We start from the raw sequence: 16444 nt of genomic DNA, 5'->3' as shown, positions 1-16444 counted from the left end.
GAGTTTCACGAAATAATATTGCACCAAATGAGCGGTGGTGGTATTGCTGAGATTCTATGGTACATTCCTGTAGCATGTGCACGCATGATGAGATTATGTCCCTCCAAAAGAGCTTGTGAAGAGTGCCCCTCTTGCATCTGGAATGCAGACGCCTTGCACTGGGCTGGACTACTGTGGCAACAATTGGAAGATGGACTTGTGGGCATATTTTGAGGGGGTGTAGCTTGTGTTTGTTAAATGAACAGAAATGCAGCATGAAGCAAGGACATAGTTACAAACTGAACCTTTATTTTGAGGCTGGGAAAACATGGGATTTGGAAGTGCAAAGAAAGAAGTGATGGGAATAGAAAGGTTGCTGAGACCAAACTGAAGTTGGCCGGTATCAATAGGCTACGGCATCTGAATGACGGAGAGACCACTCTCACTGAAAACGGAGCTTTTACAGGCCAAAAAAGACCAAGAAGTGAAAAAATTATGAGGTGCACTTGAGTCTTCTTAGGTGCGGAAATGCGAAAGCTGTGTGCTGTCTGCCATCTGTTGGGCCAGCATTGTACATTGCGAGGGGGGTTTCAGTGCGTGCCGTATGATGGTCCTACGACTGCACGCCAAGCATGGAGGAAATTTACTGGAAACAGAGGAAATTTGCTACTCACTTGACTACGACATATCGGAACTACCGTATTTACTCGAATGCAACGCGAGTTTTTTCCGGGATTTTTTCCCCTTAAAGTCTACCCTTGCATTGTAATCGAATACCGCACTTCAATTGGCCTAAAGCAGTGCCGCGGTGCAGCCATTTCAAAGCAATCAGCTTTGTTTCAGTTTTCGCAGTTTTGCGATCTTATGCTGGCAACATGTGTACTTCGGAAGCCAAATTCTCATTCGTCGAAAGTCTAAAGTGTTGTTCTGTCATTTTTCTGTGTTCGTTGAGACCTCTCGCTAAACGTGTCGTGGCTCGCGGTGTATTGATTCAGTGCACATGATGGCAACGCGTCGTGCTCAATACGATGCTCGTTTGAAGAGAAAAGCGATCCTGTTAGCTAAAGAGGTCAAGAATTCTGCAGCAGCTCGAAGATTTGACCTCAACGAGTCAACCATCCGTGGATGGCGGCTGCAGCGGGAGCGGCTTTTTAAATGTGAGCCCGGCCGCAAAGGATTTCGTGGGCCTCGCCACGGCCATCACGTTGAGCTGGATAAAAAAGTGGCGGACTTTATTATCGAGCAGCGCAACCGTCTCATGGGGGTCGATAGCGAGCTGATCCATTGGAAAGTTAGAGACGTTGTTTGGGACACGGGAAGTTCAGAGAATCTCGTGGGTGGGCCCAAACGTTCATGAAGAGGAATGGATTCTCTCTGCAGTGAACAACCATGATGCGGCAGAAGTTACCGAGAAACTTCGATAGCGAAAAGGAGGACTTCGTTTCTGGGCCTCCGAAAGCGAGGAAGATTAATAAACGTTTGGTCACGTCTGTTAAAGATACTTTGTATTGCGTCCTTAAGCCTCGTGTTACATTTGCTTTATTTTTCCCTGCTGGGCAGCATGGAAATTCACCCCTCGCGTTACATTTGCAGTTGTGTTACATTCGAGTAAATACAGTAACATGCTCACAATTACTCATGTAGGCCTTGATACTTATCTCGAAGATAAGCTTTTAAAAACAGGGCATTCACTAGCACGCCTTTATTCAGCTTCTAAAGTCGTGAAGTGTCGTGGCAGAGTGGCAGCATCCCTGTCTCACACGCCAGCGGCTCTGGTTCGATTCTCACTTAGAGCCCTGTTTTCTTAACTCGTAAAAAAAGAGAATTAGTTCGATATATCGTGGAATTCAAAATACAGATTTGACGAATTTGACAACGTACAAACCGTACCTCATTAAAAAGCATTCTTTATTTGCTAAAGACGTGTACGGCAGGACTATTAGTGCGAGAAATAGTTGCTGATCTGCTTTTTGACTTTGAAAGCATTATTGAGCACACACTTTTCAACGTTGTCAAGCGACTGAGGACAGCTGAGCCTACAGCCTTCTATGGATGCACAGTAGATGCGAACAAAGCTCAGCGCGTTTTAAGTGCATGGGAATACGGGGGCAGGTCGGAACTCATTGGATCCTCACAGTTACTGTTGCCGGCGACATATCTAGTCAGATCGGCAATGATGTCTCCGTCAGCGAGCTCTCCGGTTGTCGGAACATCGTCGTTGACGGAGACGAAGTCTGTTGCTGCAGTCCCATCACAAATGGAACGCAGAAACTCTGAAAGCTGGCTGAACAAATCGTCCAGTTCCTCAAGTGTTTCACTGCTATCGAGGGGTTCATTGAAATTTTTAGATGAGCTTTGAAGATAATGGCAGGTTCTGTCGCTTCACAGCCGCCATTTTTTACGGAACGGACGAGCTCAGCGCTCCCACAATGCAACAAAGCACACCGAATTATGCAATTGAGTGAGTGAGAGATAACCACATGCAGGCGCACGTGGCTGTGAGTGAGAGAGAGTGTGTTGTTGAACCACTTTTGCTAGGGGTGGCCGGGTGGCTGCCTGAGGGACAAAAATTTTTGCGGGACGATAAAAAGAAAGTGTCTGAGGGAGGGAGAGCAGTGCCATGCGAGCGCTGTTCGGCTAAGCCACTTTATCGAGGGGGGGGGGGGGGGGGGGGGGGCACAGCTCTCCCAGCTGCGCGGAAAAGCCAACTTCTGGGGCAGTTTTGCGCGGCTTGAAGTTTGATATATCGAGCGCGGCTGCTGTTGTTCGATATATTCGTATTTTTGCTATATATTTTCTTTTTAACAATACAATGTTCATAAATTGTTCAATATACGGGGTAATTCGATGTAAATGGGTTCGATATAGTCGGGTTTGACTATTTTAAATCACCATACAAGTGCTGACACATTTGCGGACAGCCTTTGTCTACAGCTTCCGTTCATGCCACTGCGGACAGCCTCTGTCTACAACTTCCGTCCATGCCAACTTACTCATGAGCCAAGAAAGGCTTTCGCCTTAATTTAGGTATCACCATTGCGGACCGATTTCACAATTAAACTGTTTTCGTCGACACAAAATTTTTTGCGGTTCCCAGAGGCAACGCTTCTCTGCCATTCACTTCAAAGCGGCGGCAACCTGTACTCGGTGTGGACATCTACAGCCCACATCTGCGAAATTGTTGATTCTCTGGATTCAGTATTTTCGCTATAATTCCGCTTCACAAGGCGCAAACGAGCTCATCTTTTTTTTGTTTTGTCAAACAGATTTTTGATTGTTTGCTAGTTTGTATTACAAGGAGGATATCTTTGCATCTAGAGCAGATTAACAGAATAATTTTTATTGCAGCATGCTGCTAAATGATCAAAGTATTCAATGTTGGGAACAGATTTCTCGACTTGTGGTTGGGCAAAACTTCTCGTCAACCAGTCTTTCCAACATTGAACTTCAACAGGTTGTAAGATAACAAATATTTGCTTAATCAAAAAAAGTACTCCTACATTGTGTTCCCTGTACAGTATACTATCTAATAATAGCTTTCTGATCTGTATTTTTTTCCTATTGTTATTGCAAACAAAGTAGTGAAAATGTCTAACATCTTGAAAACTAATTGACATATAAAAAAAGCGGCTACATATTTGAAATCGGCATAAAAAAAAACTTATGGCTGCATTTTCATTGCATTTAGTCCAAAAATAAAGAAAAAAGTTCCAAGACCCCTGTCCCCCGTTACATACCCACAAAGAGCCAGAAAATAAATTTGTACTGAAAAGAATGTTTGGGTGGAGTTGTCTTTCGTGTCAGTATTTTTACTAGTGACTTGTTTTTCACAGAGACTGGAGAATGCCTACTAACTGCTGCACATGTCTAAATGTTCACTCTGAATTGATTTACATACCTGGAAGATTAACGTGAATTGGACTGCGCACTGATGCAAGCTTCACTTGTCTTGTAACTGATTTCATGAATTTCTTGCCAACGTTGATCTCCATACCCCGTATTTTTGTGTTGTTGAAAGCAGATGCTTCTTTTGAACATCCTGTGTTTTATGTCTTTTCTTTGTTCAGCCGCCACCATGGCCGAGTGGTTATGGCGCTTGGCTGCTGGCCCGAAAGGCGCGGGTTCGATCCCGGCCGCGGCGGTCGAATTTCGATGGAGGCGAAATTCTAGAGGCCCATGTGCTGTGCGATGTCAGTGCACGTTAAAGAACCCCAGGTGGTCGAAATTTCCGGAGCTCTTCACTACGGCGTCTCTCATAGCCTGAGTCGCTTTGGGACGTTAAACCCCCATAAACCAAACCTTTTCTTTGTTGAATTGCCAATTACCCCGAATCAATAGACTAAGTTAAAATTCAGGGGGGCACTCTGTTGACCTAAAGTGCGGTGAGGCGAAAGCCTTTATTGTGTTGCTGCTGCTTGTGTCGCTGATGTGTGGTGAAGATGCTGGTTAAAGACTACACAATTGTTCGCTTCATGACACTTTTGGTGACATTCATTTTAGTGCTCACGCTTGGTTGCTGGAGAGACAGGAGAGCGTTTAGGCGGCATCCTTCCAGATTGGCGTTCAGGAGGTGTCTGACAGGCATGCGCAGTAGGCTGAAGCGCAGATGCATTGTCTGCTGACTCCTTAGGATGTCATTAGTTTGATTGACAGCTGTGGTGTGACACTTTTCTGCGAACATCGCTGCTGGCAAGTTACGAGTCTATAGAGACGTTCGCCTTAAATGTGAAGCCAGCTCAATCTGGCCCACATTAAGTATAAAGTTTGCTTAATTCGCAGTGTTGTTTCTAGTCCTGCCAAACGCCTATGTAACGTCCTAGCGTTGACACCAATTAATTCGGACCAAAGTGGCACCTTGTGAAGATATGACTTGCTCAGCAAGCGATCTTTAAAGTTTTCATGCTCGGGCCTGAAGAGCATATTGTATTGTTGTCTGTGCCCCTCTAACGTGTGTGCAATTTTAGGTGTGTCGATGATGGGCAGGCCCCTGTCGACAGGCCTAGGGATAGGGAGTCCGGCCAGATAGTTTCGTTTTCGGAGCTTTGCTGCCAGCCCATGTCAACAGTGGCTATCGGCCGTGCCTATCAGCCACCTGCACGCCGTTTAGAACGATGATTGCCTTGTCGCTTATGTTTATCATATTTAGTTGTTGCTGAAGGCGTTATGCCATTCCGGACACTAATGCGAGCTTCCCTCGCTTCTGTTCGCGTGAGATTTCCATTACTTCAGCACGCTAAGAACTCTGTGCACGTCATGTACCCTTTGCCGTTTGTGTGTGGAAGCCTCCTCATGTACGCCACATGCGAAGCAGTTGTAGCATTACCATTATGGAGCAGTTGTGCTTTGGACACTCGCAATAGTGTGCACAGATTAAAACATTTCACGGAATTCTCTGTCATGCAGTTTTCGTCTTCAAACGAGACTGCCACTGCCCAGGTTTTTACGAAATAAATTTTACTTTCACATGAACAGTTTGGGGCTGTTTGGGTGGGGGTGGTATTCGATAATTCGACATTCTTTTAATTTGGATATTTTTCCGCTTGAAATTCGAATTAACAAGATTTTACTGCATACAGTTTATGAAAAAAAATTAGTACTGTTAAAATGAGTTCAGTGTGAACTTTCATTACTAGTGGTACAACGATGCTCACTGCTAGTTAGTGTGTGTGATGGCAGAGAAATGTGACATATTTTACCCACCACGTGTTGATATGCAACTGGCCCAAAATTGCTGAAGCATGCATTTTTTATTGTGCATGTTGTTGTGCAATAGTTTGAGGCTAGGCAACGTTGTGATTTTAGTGGATACGGCTCGTCCAAGTGCAGTGTGCAGACTTCATTTTTGTTTGTGCCCATGTGTGCTGCAGTGTCTGTTTTAGGTGCTGATATGTTGGGCAGGAGGGTTAGGAAGTGCTGAATGCAGTGCATGCATATGCTCCTCAGGGATGTGGTTCTGTAGCTATTACTGGAACATTTTACTGGTCACTGTGAATGGCTCAAGTTTTGCTGTTCTCAGGTAGAAAAAAAAATCTGGAAAGTTTCTATCTGTGCATGTGGTTTGTGGGTGCTGTTTGTGTAGCTTTGTGACATACAGCTGGTGGTGGTGGTGAAAAACCTTTACTGCCAGTGCCCCTTGTCTGGCGCTGTTACAGCTGGTCCTACCAATCGATTTATAGTGCTACCCTAGCTTTTTACAGTCAGGTTATAAAGTTTTCAATAACTGCTTTTTAAGAATGGAATGCTTTGGTATGTTGCGGGAAGTTCCACTAGTATCTGCACTGGAGAAGTTATAATTTGAACTCTATGGGTATTCCTGAAAGATGCAGCAGTATAAATGATCCCAAATAGAAAAACCAAGTCTTTTGGGAGAGATGAACTCTGCTGCATCTAGTGTCATCACGTGTGCATTTCGTGATTGGCCCTGACCAGAGTGCGACTCTGACTCTGACCAGAGTGCGAACATGGTGAGAGTCTGAGCGCATCAAACGCGGACCAATCGTGATCAAAATGTGGACAAGCGGCATCTATCGTCATCTTCCAGAGAACCTGCAGTCATCTCCCCCGCCATCAGCTGCCTCAACTGCTGTGTTGCAAGGCTGTGTTCTCCAAAGACGTTTTTAATCTGAAAGCACAAAGTACTGGCACCACAGGTGTGCTACCGGCGTTTGGACATTAACGAGTGGTCGGAGAAGTGCGCGCACGTTGGTTGGTACATATATACATACTGGACTACGTCTCACCTGCGAGCGGCCTATGGAATCACCGGCAACTACAGTTTTCTTGCTTTGACAAGTGGGCTCCCATGAATGGAGCAAAAAACTGAAATTCAGTGAAACTTGCACTCGTTTGCCTGCAATCCTTGGGCACGCAATTTGGGATATGCGTGATGTACTTTGTTGTGAACTCTCTCCCCCCACTTTTTTTTATGCAAGTAGAGCCAAGCTTGTCAGGTTTTAGAATCTTCGGTGCCCTTTGTCTTCATCTCAGTTTTGCTTGTTACGCAAGTCGGCAAGTTGTGACTGTTTTGAGACTATCTGTTGCCATTCAGAACAGCACACATGGTGTTCAGTAAAGTTGCTTGGTTTCAGTCTGCTGTTCCGTGTGACAGGGCACCTATCTCAACATGTATTTATACCATTCTTTCATTTTTTTTTCTTCGGTGGTGTAGAAAGAAGCAGCCATTATTTTCTTTTTGTAATTTTACTTTCGCAGTAGTAGTTAGCTCGAGTTGCTTGGGATTATGGGCTTCTCTCACAGTACCTCTAATTTCAACCTCTTCTCTGCATTTATGCAAATGAGACAAAGCGTTTCTATATATAAGTACATAAATATATAAAAAAATATATAAAAATGCACCTAATAGAATTAGTCAGTGAGCTGTGCTTTTAGTTTTGTGAGCCTTAGATTCCTTTTCATGTGTTCCCATTATGTTGAATGTTTATTTTTATGCACAATGACTAATATATATCTGCACTTTTTTTTTCTCTCACATCTTTATTTACTGCAATTTTTCTAAACATTTTCTGTTTACAGCTTGTGGATTTATCTTTTTCCACTGTGTTTCTGTTCTCGCTAAAATGTGTCCTTGAAGTCGAGATTTGCGTATTTATTTTTGAACAATCTGCCTCCCAGTTTCTTCTCTATGCGCTTGAAGGCTTGATTCTGTGGTACGGACGAGCAGGAGTGGTTAGCATGGTTTGAAGTTAGCGAGTTTTGCTGCCTGCGACTTCTGGAACAGACACTAATTCATTCACACCTAATTTTGCTGCACAGGACACTTTTTGCAAAGATTGTTGTTCTTTTTCCTCTCTTCTCGTGTGTTTCTGGCGTTCAGCTGTAGGCGTAGCACTTGAAGCCTAAACTTTGGGATACATGGTTCAATGCTATGCTTGAGTGCAGGTGTCGAAAAGGTTATTCTTGGTTGGCATGGGTTTCGGTGCCTAGCACTTCGTTTAGGAGTGTTAGGCACTCAGTTTTGTTGAATGCATATGTGACAACTTCGCTGTTAGCCAAGCCCCACACTCTTCAAGGAGTGCCGAACTGCATTGCTGTTTGTTGGGAGCATGAAGTTCAATGCATCGGTGGTCAAGCAAGTGATGTTTGTGAGGCAACCTTTGTATGATCATTCTCTGGCTTGTTTTTTCATGCAGTGGTAAATTTGCGGTGAGTTCTCATTTCAAGTCTCCTACGAAACATCCACTTGTCAAACACACCAGCCCTAGTTTCTGTGAGAGCATTAGAATGTGGGTGGTAGGGACCTTCGACTAGGGGGCGGCCGTTTTTGAGGACTTGCATGCATCAGGGTGGCAATGGTTCACATTTGTGTGCTGTCTGGTACGCTGTTGTGGTATCTGCAGTGTCGTGCGCTTGCGGTGTGTTAGCTTTATGGCTGAATTTTTCTTCTTGCAGCGTAAACACGGTGGGCCCAGCTTGAACATGTGCCTGTGGAACAGGGAACATCTTTGCGTGCTCTGCCACTGTAGCAATGAAAGAAAAGTGCTTAATGTCGTGCGGAAGGATGCAGCGCCATCTTTTGGACCAACAGGGCGGTCCTCCTTATTTTGAGTCCATGTTGTGCACCTTTGCTAACTTTACTTGCTGCTAGCATACGTTATGTTTGGCAGTAATAAAAAAAACTTCCACGGGTCAGTAAAAAATAGGAGCATTTGGGGAGTAGTTTATTGAGTGGACTAGTGGCAGGGGCTCGTGCATCTTTACACACATAGAGTATGGCATCAGTCGTAAGGCAGGAAAGCTGGAACACGCACATCAAACGTTTTTAGCTGTGTACTTCCGGTGCGCTTTCTTGCTGTGCTAGGCTTTTTGTGCACAAATGCTTCCCTCCCACCCCCCCACTTACGTTGCGTGGTCTGCTTCGTGTACAGTATCACTAAACTGCTTCTGGAGGCAACACGCAAGTCCAGAGAGGTGGTAGTTAGCCTGAAGGCTTGTCTCGGGATGGCACTTCTCGTGTATTCCCTACACTGTTGAGCAGAGGAGCTCTTGGTTCTGTCTATGCATGGCGAGGCTCATTGTTGCCGAACCATTGGGTGGTCATGCACCCAAATTGGCCACTGGAAGCCGAGGTGGGCGGGTTGTTTGCTTGACAATTCTGATGCGTGCATAGTGCAGTGAGGCATAGTCGTGCTTGAAACAGTGGCAGGGAAGCAGGGGCAAAGTTTTGGGTGCCAATACAGACATGCGCTTCATGTTCCTTGACCTCGCAACGTGGCCTCAGTGGCATAATTCTATATTGGCATTCAGTGCACGCCCCTCGTGGAACATTAGCATTGTGAGTTGCTACCTTCATGTTGCTGTTCCAGACGCATCAGCTGGTAGCCACACAAGCAGGTGCAGTTTGGGAAATGAGCCAGTCGGCTTCTCGAAAGTGCTAGAAGATGTGGCTGGAGCTGTCCAATTAATTGTCATAAAAGCTTTGAGGTTGCGGAAAACGCACAAGTCGGGTTCATGCTTGGAGTTGGGTTCAGCAAGTTTAGTAGAATTGAGAGAAGCAGTATTTTTGAAAGCACATTTTACCTTCTTTCGTTGCATGGACTGTGGTTGTAGTATTGGGTCTGCGGATCTCTCTTGAGCAGTAAATTTTCTAGAGCATTATTATATATTGCTTTCATCAGCGCTGGCACAACCTTGATGTGGTTGATCAGATTGCTTTGCTAGTTTCTGTTCTTGGGTTCTACGTACCTGGTAATGATAGCTATCAACTCGTTGTTGCCTTGCTTCCGGTTTGCCTTCCACAAGAGATGTTTTTGTGCCGACGACACCAGGAGCAAATGGCTTAGTGGAAGCAAACTTGTAGAGGCTGTCTGCCGTCAACAAACTCAAAGAATCCGTAAGAATGTTCTCTCTCCGCATCTTTGTGACAAGCTATCAAGCGTCGGCTTTACACAACAGTGCATGAAATTTATTTGCCTCATTTCGGTGTTTGCTCATCTCCAAGGATGTGGCCTTCGACGAGGGTTTTCGTCAAGTCGCCATGTTATGAAATGCCCTGCGACTCCACAAGGCATGATGGAGCTTGAGAAAGATGTCTGGGCGCTGTCAGGGTCCGTATGGTTCTGTTTATATGATACATTTTTTGTTAAAGCCTAAACAAGCTGTACGCGTGTGCTCTCGAGCTGCTAGACTACCCCCTTGCACTTGTGTCGTGTTGAAGTGACCGAAAAACGCCCATCTGTGATAGGTAGTAGTTTATATACGCTGGTGACGTCAGTGCCGCCATATTTGATGTCAGCCGGCTTTTTTTTTTCCGTGAAACTCCTTTTTTTTTTGGACAACGGACGCCATATTTGCACAACCAAAAAATGCGTCTTGCTGCGTTTGTAACGCACTGCAGACGGCGACATCCATTCTCATGACGTCTGTGCAGCGTCACAGTATACGACGCTTTTTGCGATGTGCAGCCGATGCTGGTGTCGCTTGAGAGGTTGCGAAGCGCTCCCCAGGGAGCATATTGCCTATATAATATATCTATGTGCGACACATTTCAAGTATCTATAATCTCTGTATCGGTCAGTGTGCCTCTACGAATGGCTTAGAAGCAGTACTGGTGGTCTATTACTGCGCGGTGTACTTTTTCGAAGTTACTAACCCTTGTGCAGGGAGCATCTGTCTTCTCTATCCTCCCCACCCACCTCCTTTTTCTGTTTCTTCATTTTCACTGTGTTTTTCGCCGATCAGTTTATTTGTAAACTGTGTTGTTGATCCTCCTGTTTTCTCCCTCTTCACAGAAACTGAAAGTGCATTTGATAAGGAGAGTAATAAAAACATTGAAAGCAATGCAGTGCAATTTTGTTTATTCTTACAACTTCGCTGGATGCTTGACATGTTGGAAACAAGGCCACAGTTTTCGAAGACTTGTACACCACTGGTGCGACTAAGTTATCCTGTTGCCCGGAGTCAAACCGACGGTTGAAAAAATTGAAAGCCTGCATTTTGAGCATCCTTTCTGGCCGCATTGGAAGTCTGATATGTGCCGTTATTAAGAGGTATCTAGAGCAATGTCTCACTCTAATGTCTATGTCTACAGAGTAGAGGGAAGTGTTTGCACTCGTCAGATCAGTCCAATGTCATTTCCCTAACAAGTGAGTGCCTTTACTCACAAGGTGTACGCGGTGCCCTTTTACTAGCATGCGCAAATGTTCGAAAACCAATTTACGTGAGTGCCACCAAGTGCACATGCGAAGTGGCAGGCGTGTTCCCAACAAGAACTACACTTTCGCAACACAACCTGGCTGCTTTTTTTTTTTTTTTCAAACCAGTAAGCAGCGCGGGAAAAGGCACAGCTAGGAAAAGAGGTGCGCAAATGCAGCGTGGCACTCTTTCTTTTCACCTTTGCGACATCTCTGTAGGTACATTTAGGACTCCTCAGTACTGGTGCATGTGACTAAAATGACGCTGAAACTGAATCATTGATAGCCACCTCATATTGACAACCAATTTTTAATTATAATGAGTATCGTCATCATCAGCCTGGATGCACACACTGCAGAACAAATTGAGACCTCTCTCCTGTTAGCCCTGTCCTGTGCCAGCTGCAGCCACCTGATCCCTGAAAGCTTCGTAATGTCATCTAACTTCCTGCTGTCCCACTGCTACGTTTCCTGTCCCTCCTCCTAATCGCATGCCCTGCCCAAGCCCATTCCTCTAGATTTTGACTAAGATGTCATTAACACGTGTTAGATCTCTGACCCACTCTGCCCGTCTCCTGTCTTAACGCTACACCAAAAGATCGAATCGAGTAAATGTGGTTCAACCAAACATTTTCCAGCGCCAACACCTGCTTGCGCACTCGCACGATGTTTTTGGGCCGTCCGACAGTTGGAGCGAGGCCGTCCGGAAAAGCGTCTTGCAACAGGGCACCAGCGCAGCAGCAGCCGTCGAAACAAGAAGGCCCGAAGGCCGGCGATGGCGGAACGGTCACGTGACCAAGTATGGCCGGCGGCAAAAGCGATCTTACAGCAGCCTCTGAAGTGGCGGTGCTCGGCTTGCTGTGTGCGTCGTACGGCCGCTTGATGACGTCGCCCTATTTTTCTTGCCATCGCTGGGATTTCCTGTGCCATCTGCGAGTACAACACACTCCGCTTGTAATGAGACTAGTAATTCTTTCGCATTAAAAATTGCAGCGCTATGTTAAGCGCATTACTCAGCGATACCCGTTAAATGCGTGCTGTATGTATACATGCTGCTTCCCAAGTGGGTCGTACGTGAAGGCGGCAGGGCCATGTCCTCCGCTTGTGCCGTTCGCGTACGGTGGCCTGTACTACCCGGTGTAAATCGGTTTGCCATTCGTCAGCGTGAACGGCAGCAACTTGTCTGCGGCGACAGTGGTATTCACGCTGTTGAGCGCGGCGACGGACCAGACCAAGGACCGGATTAAGAAAAATGGCACGGGGGACCTGGGCTATTGCGCATGCAGGCCCCCTTTGCCTATACTGACCCCCCCCTGTCGCCTGCTACGCTACTGGAAATATGCCATGTTTCATTTTAATTCCACCAGATTAAGAAGAACGATCAACGAGATTATTATTATTGTTATTATTATAAGGAAAACAACAAAACTGGCTTGAAACGCGTGCTGTTGTAAACACCAACACATATGTCCACTTTGTGATTAATCTGCATTCTGGTTTCAGCAAAAGCTAGGCTTTAAGGAAAAAGTTTGGTGCACTCAAGGCGAATAATTAAGAACGTAGAAAAGACAACACAGCACAGATGTCGATCCCCGTGAGGAGACGCATAGTTGTATCCAAAACATTCTTTATTAAAACTCAAGCATAAGATGCAGTAATCGTTATACACATTATTCTATAAATATGCAATAGATATATACAATACGTACTTAAGGCAATACAAACGCCATAAAACGTGACATTGAAGATGCCGACCACAACAATGTAAAGAACACACAAAAGACGTTTGGGCTCCCATACGTACGGGAGCCCTAATTGTTCACAGTAAAAAACGAGAAGCGGGTGCGCAAGCTTATGTATGCTTGAAAAGGGGGCGCAGGGAGCGTGCGTAAGCAGTTGTCAGATTTCCGCGGTTTAGGTTCAAGGTGTGACAGGTCGTTTGTATAATCAAAGTTCCAGGCAAAGATGAGGGAATTTCCTCTTTTCGGCCGCAAGAACTTGTGCCTTGCCCCAGTCGATAACGTGCTGCTTCGATATGCAGTGTTCGGCGATAGCACTGGAACCCACTTTACTTTTGACGGAATTTGTGACAGTTACGTAACACGGCCCCTGGGTTGACTGCGTTGGAGGAGACGGGAGGTTGACGCTCAGCTTTCAGGCATCCTCTCGCGCCGGTCCCCGCAGAGACCCGGTTGGCATTTGTGTGTCGCGGGCGGGTCGATGGCACCGCAGAGACGGCACACCTTGACTTCGGGGTTGGGGCATACGTCGGGCCGGTGGCCCGGTTGCATGCACGTCGAGCAGAACCCGCGCCGGACGATACGGATGGCACAGAAACTCCCTCGCTCCTTGGTAGACCATTCGAGGCAGACATGGTCCACTGAAAGCGAGAAGGGCCGTTGTGGAGGAGCCGAGAATCCGGGCGTGTAGGATTTCGATTCTTGTGTCTCTCACCTACAGAGATGCCATGAGCGACTCTTGGGTTTCGGTGAACCGGAGTCCGTGGATGACTCCTCTGAGTGTGCTTTTGGTCATTCCATGCAGCTCCTATAGGTGGCGCAGCGGCATCACGACATGGCGGACAAGACGGTTATGGCGCCGATGCCATAGCGTGCGTCTCTGTTGATGCGGGTTCTTGGCGTTGTGGCACTTTGGTGCGATTTTTAGAGTCTAGATAAGCAGCAGTATCAATAGTACCGTATACGCTTAAGTTTAGCTGCATTACAGGCGCGAATTAAATTTTATCGATATAAGCATAGAATCGCTAGTTTGCAAGTGCCGCAAAAAGTTCGAAACTTGCGAACTCAGCATAGTAAAGTGCGACATACACTTTGAAGTGTAATTTTTTGCGTGTTCACTTTCTTGTTTCGGCACTCACCCGAAAGCAGAAAGAAACTACTTTAACGATCCAAACAGTCTGACGCCATATTTCGTGCCTACACGAGCGCGGCCCTTACCCGCACAAATACGGTATGTACTAGCGGGTACAAAAGGGGTATACTCCAAGTAGCGGGAGCCGCAGCAACGTAAAACTGCATCGTAACGCCATCTAAAGCACGAAAGATTGAAGCGAGTCAAACGACGTGCCTGCAGATAATAAAGGGCTCCCATTGGCTGTCTAGATCGCAGATGCCGCCTGTAGATGGCGTTACGATGCACTTTTCCTTTGCTCCGGCTCCCGCTGCGTGGAGTATACCTCTTTTGTCCACGACAGTAAATTTATTGCGCGCTGATCTTATAAAGACACAATTGAAAACAAAAAAAATAAGCAGTTGGTAATGCTGGTCACGGTCCGTGGCATAATATAACTGCAATTACCAATTCCAACAGTGATCATAATCAACTTTTTAATGTTGGGTTGTATCAATGAAGCCATAAACGTCAAAACCATTGAGCCTACATTTTTGACTCGTCATTGGCTGCTTGTTTAGGTAAACAGAAAAGTTTTACCAGCGGTCTCCATTTTCTCACGGAATAATTCTGTTCGGTGGTGCTGAATGTGGGTGGAGCTTTACTGCAGATTTAATTGTATCCGACTATAGTCCACCTGCAGTGTACGTTGGCCACATATGCGGTAAAAGAAGAGACAATGTTAGCTGTTGTTTGAAACGGCAGCCAGGGTGTGCGCTTTATGATACAGTCTAAATTTGAGCTCAAAATGTGTTTTGACTAGCGGGGGAAAACGCTTTGATCGAGCGAGCAGACGAAAGTTGCCAAGAACCGTATGCGGTTATTCATCCACTTTGCGCATTATGTCCGAGAACTGAAGGTACAATTGTGGAGTTCTTGCCATTCGTATCGCCATTTTGCAGTCAAGTCGTGACCAGAAAGCCGTGTTTAATCCAGACCAGAATGGATTGAAGCGTGATTAAAATGTTTGTTTTCTACAAACTTCCTCCTTAAAATATAACCAATATACTTCAAAGCACTGCTTTCATGCAGCTGTACGTAATACGCTACGTTGGTCGCATGAACAAAACTCCGAATAGGAATGCACTGACGGCATGGTGTCGTGGCATCAACAGAGTACGTCGCTAGCAGACGGGTCATTGGGCTCAAACACGTTATCAACCTGTAGAACGCACTTAATCACTGCTTTTTGAACTCTTTACGTGTTGGCGGAAACAACGTGTTTAGAATGTTCGCACATCGTAGAATAACAATACGCTCATTTTTGATGCGAATCTTACGCTCCTAACCGCTGCGATTGCACGCGCCGCGCGGAGTGATCACCGGCTCGCCGCTTCAGGAAGAGGCCGCGTGGCGCCGCCACCATCGCTGGAACGACCGATATTACAGAACTCTGCCGCCGAGTTTTTGCACGGCGTGCTGATGACGAGGATATTAAAGTGAGGGCGGACCCTCCCTGGATCCATTGTGGGTTTTGACATGAACGAACCACGGCTTCTGAGAGTACGGGTGTCTTTACAGAGAATGAGACCTGTATTCGGGCGAATACGCATCTTTGAGTAGAGGCGACAGTCGAGGTCTACCCGGGAGGTGCCTTCGATCGTTGTGGGGAGTGTATTGACGAGCACTCACGTTGGATTTTGTGTTCATGCTGGTGGTTCTAGCTGCCCTCCGGAGCTTCTTTTAACGGCCAACTCCCATCCCTGGCCCTTTGCCGGGGAGGGAGCTCGTCAGCGCCGGACATTGAAGTGAGGGGGGTAGATTCTGGGAAAAATCCTCGAATTTGCGAGCCCATATCGGAGTCTGGAGATGTCGAAATCCTGGGGTGGTCCCAGGTCCGTGGACGGGCCCGCCATAGTGGGCTGTCGCGTTAGGGATAGCGGGAGTGAGGCGCGGCGTGGTTCCGCGAAGGGACGAAAGGTCACCGGCGGCCGAGAGCGCGACCGGTTTCGTCGGGGCAGGCGACTCGCAGCTTGTCGATCCTGGCGCGTTCACACTTGGTCATTCGGCGGCGAGAGCAAGCGAAATCCGCGGCCGCCGAAAAGCTGCATCGTTTACACTTCCCGGCCACCGCGTCTCCGCTCATCGTCCGTGCGTTGTCTGCTCACGGCATACACAGATATGGCAAGAGGTTAATCTTGTCTACGTACCATAACCGTATGCACGCTTACGTACGCTAAATGCAGCTATTTTGTCTGACGTTACGCAATTTCTAACATTCTCTTTAGATAGATAGATAGGCAGATAGATAGATAGATAGATACTTGAGGCCTTTCCCTTTGTAACGGGTGGGCACCACTAGGTTGGGCACCCGGACCAAAAAAAAAGAAACAAGAAGATGGAAGTGCACAAGGAGAGAAAGAAAGATAAAACGCACAAAAAAGGAAAAAAAAAACAAAAATAAC

At 46.4% G+C, this 16444-nt stretch overlaps 2 protein-coding genes across 3 annotated transcripts in view; both read left to right on the top strand.

Moving 5' to 3' along the window:
- LOC144132745 (uncharacterized) overlaps positions 1-6699 on the top strand; it is a 170009-nt gene extending 163310 nt beyond the window's left edge. The window contains exon 4 of one of the 2 annotated variants that reach the window (XM_077665376.1): positions 6521-6699. In XM_077665376.1, the coding sequence (XP_077521502.1) occupies positions 6521-6655 (135 nt within the window). In that variant the 3' untranslated portion in view covers positions 6656-6699. Of the gene's footprint in view, positions 1-4046 lie in introns of both variants that reach the window. The other variant, XM_077665375.1, reaches the window with a different exon arrangement.
- LOC144132741 (uncharacterized) overlaps positions 1-16444 on the top strand; it is a 646537-nt gene that overhangs the window by 480061 nt on the left and 150032 nt on the right. The gene's annotated exons all lie outside the window — the stretch shown is intronic.

The sequence above is a fragment of the Amblyomma americanum genome, chromosome 5 (genome assembly GCF_052857255.1).
Source record: "Amblyomma americanum isolate KBUSLIRL-KWMA chromosome 5, ASM5285725v1, whole genome shotgun sequence".
Taxonomy (NCBI): Eukaryota; Metazoa; Arthropoda; class Arachnida; order Ixodida; family Ixodidae; genus Amblyomma; species Amblyomma americanum.
Note: the sequence above shows the minus strand (reverse complement) of the source record. Positions and strands in the feature narration are given on the sequence as shown.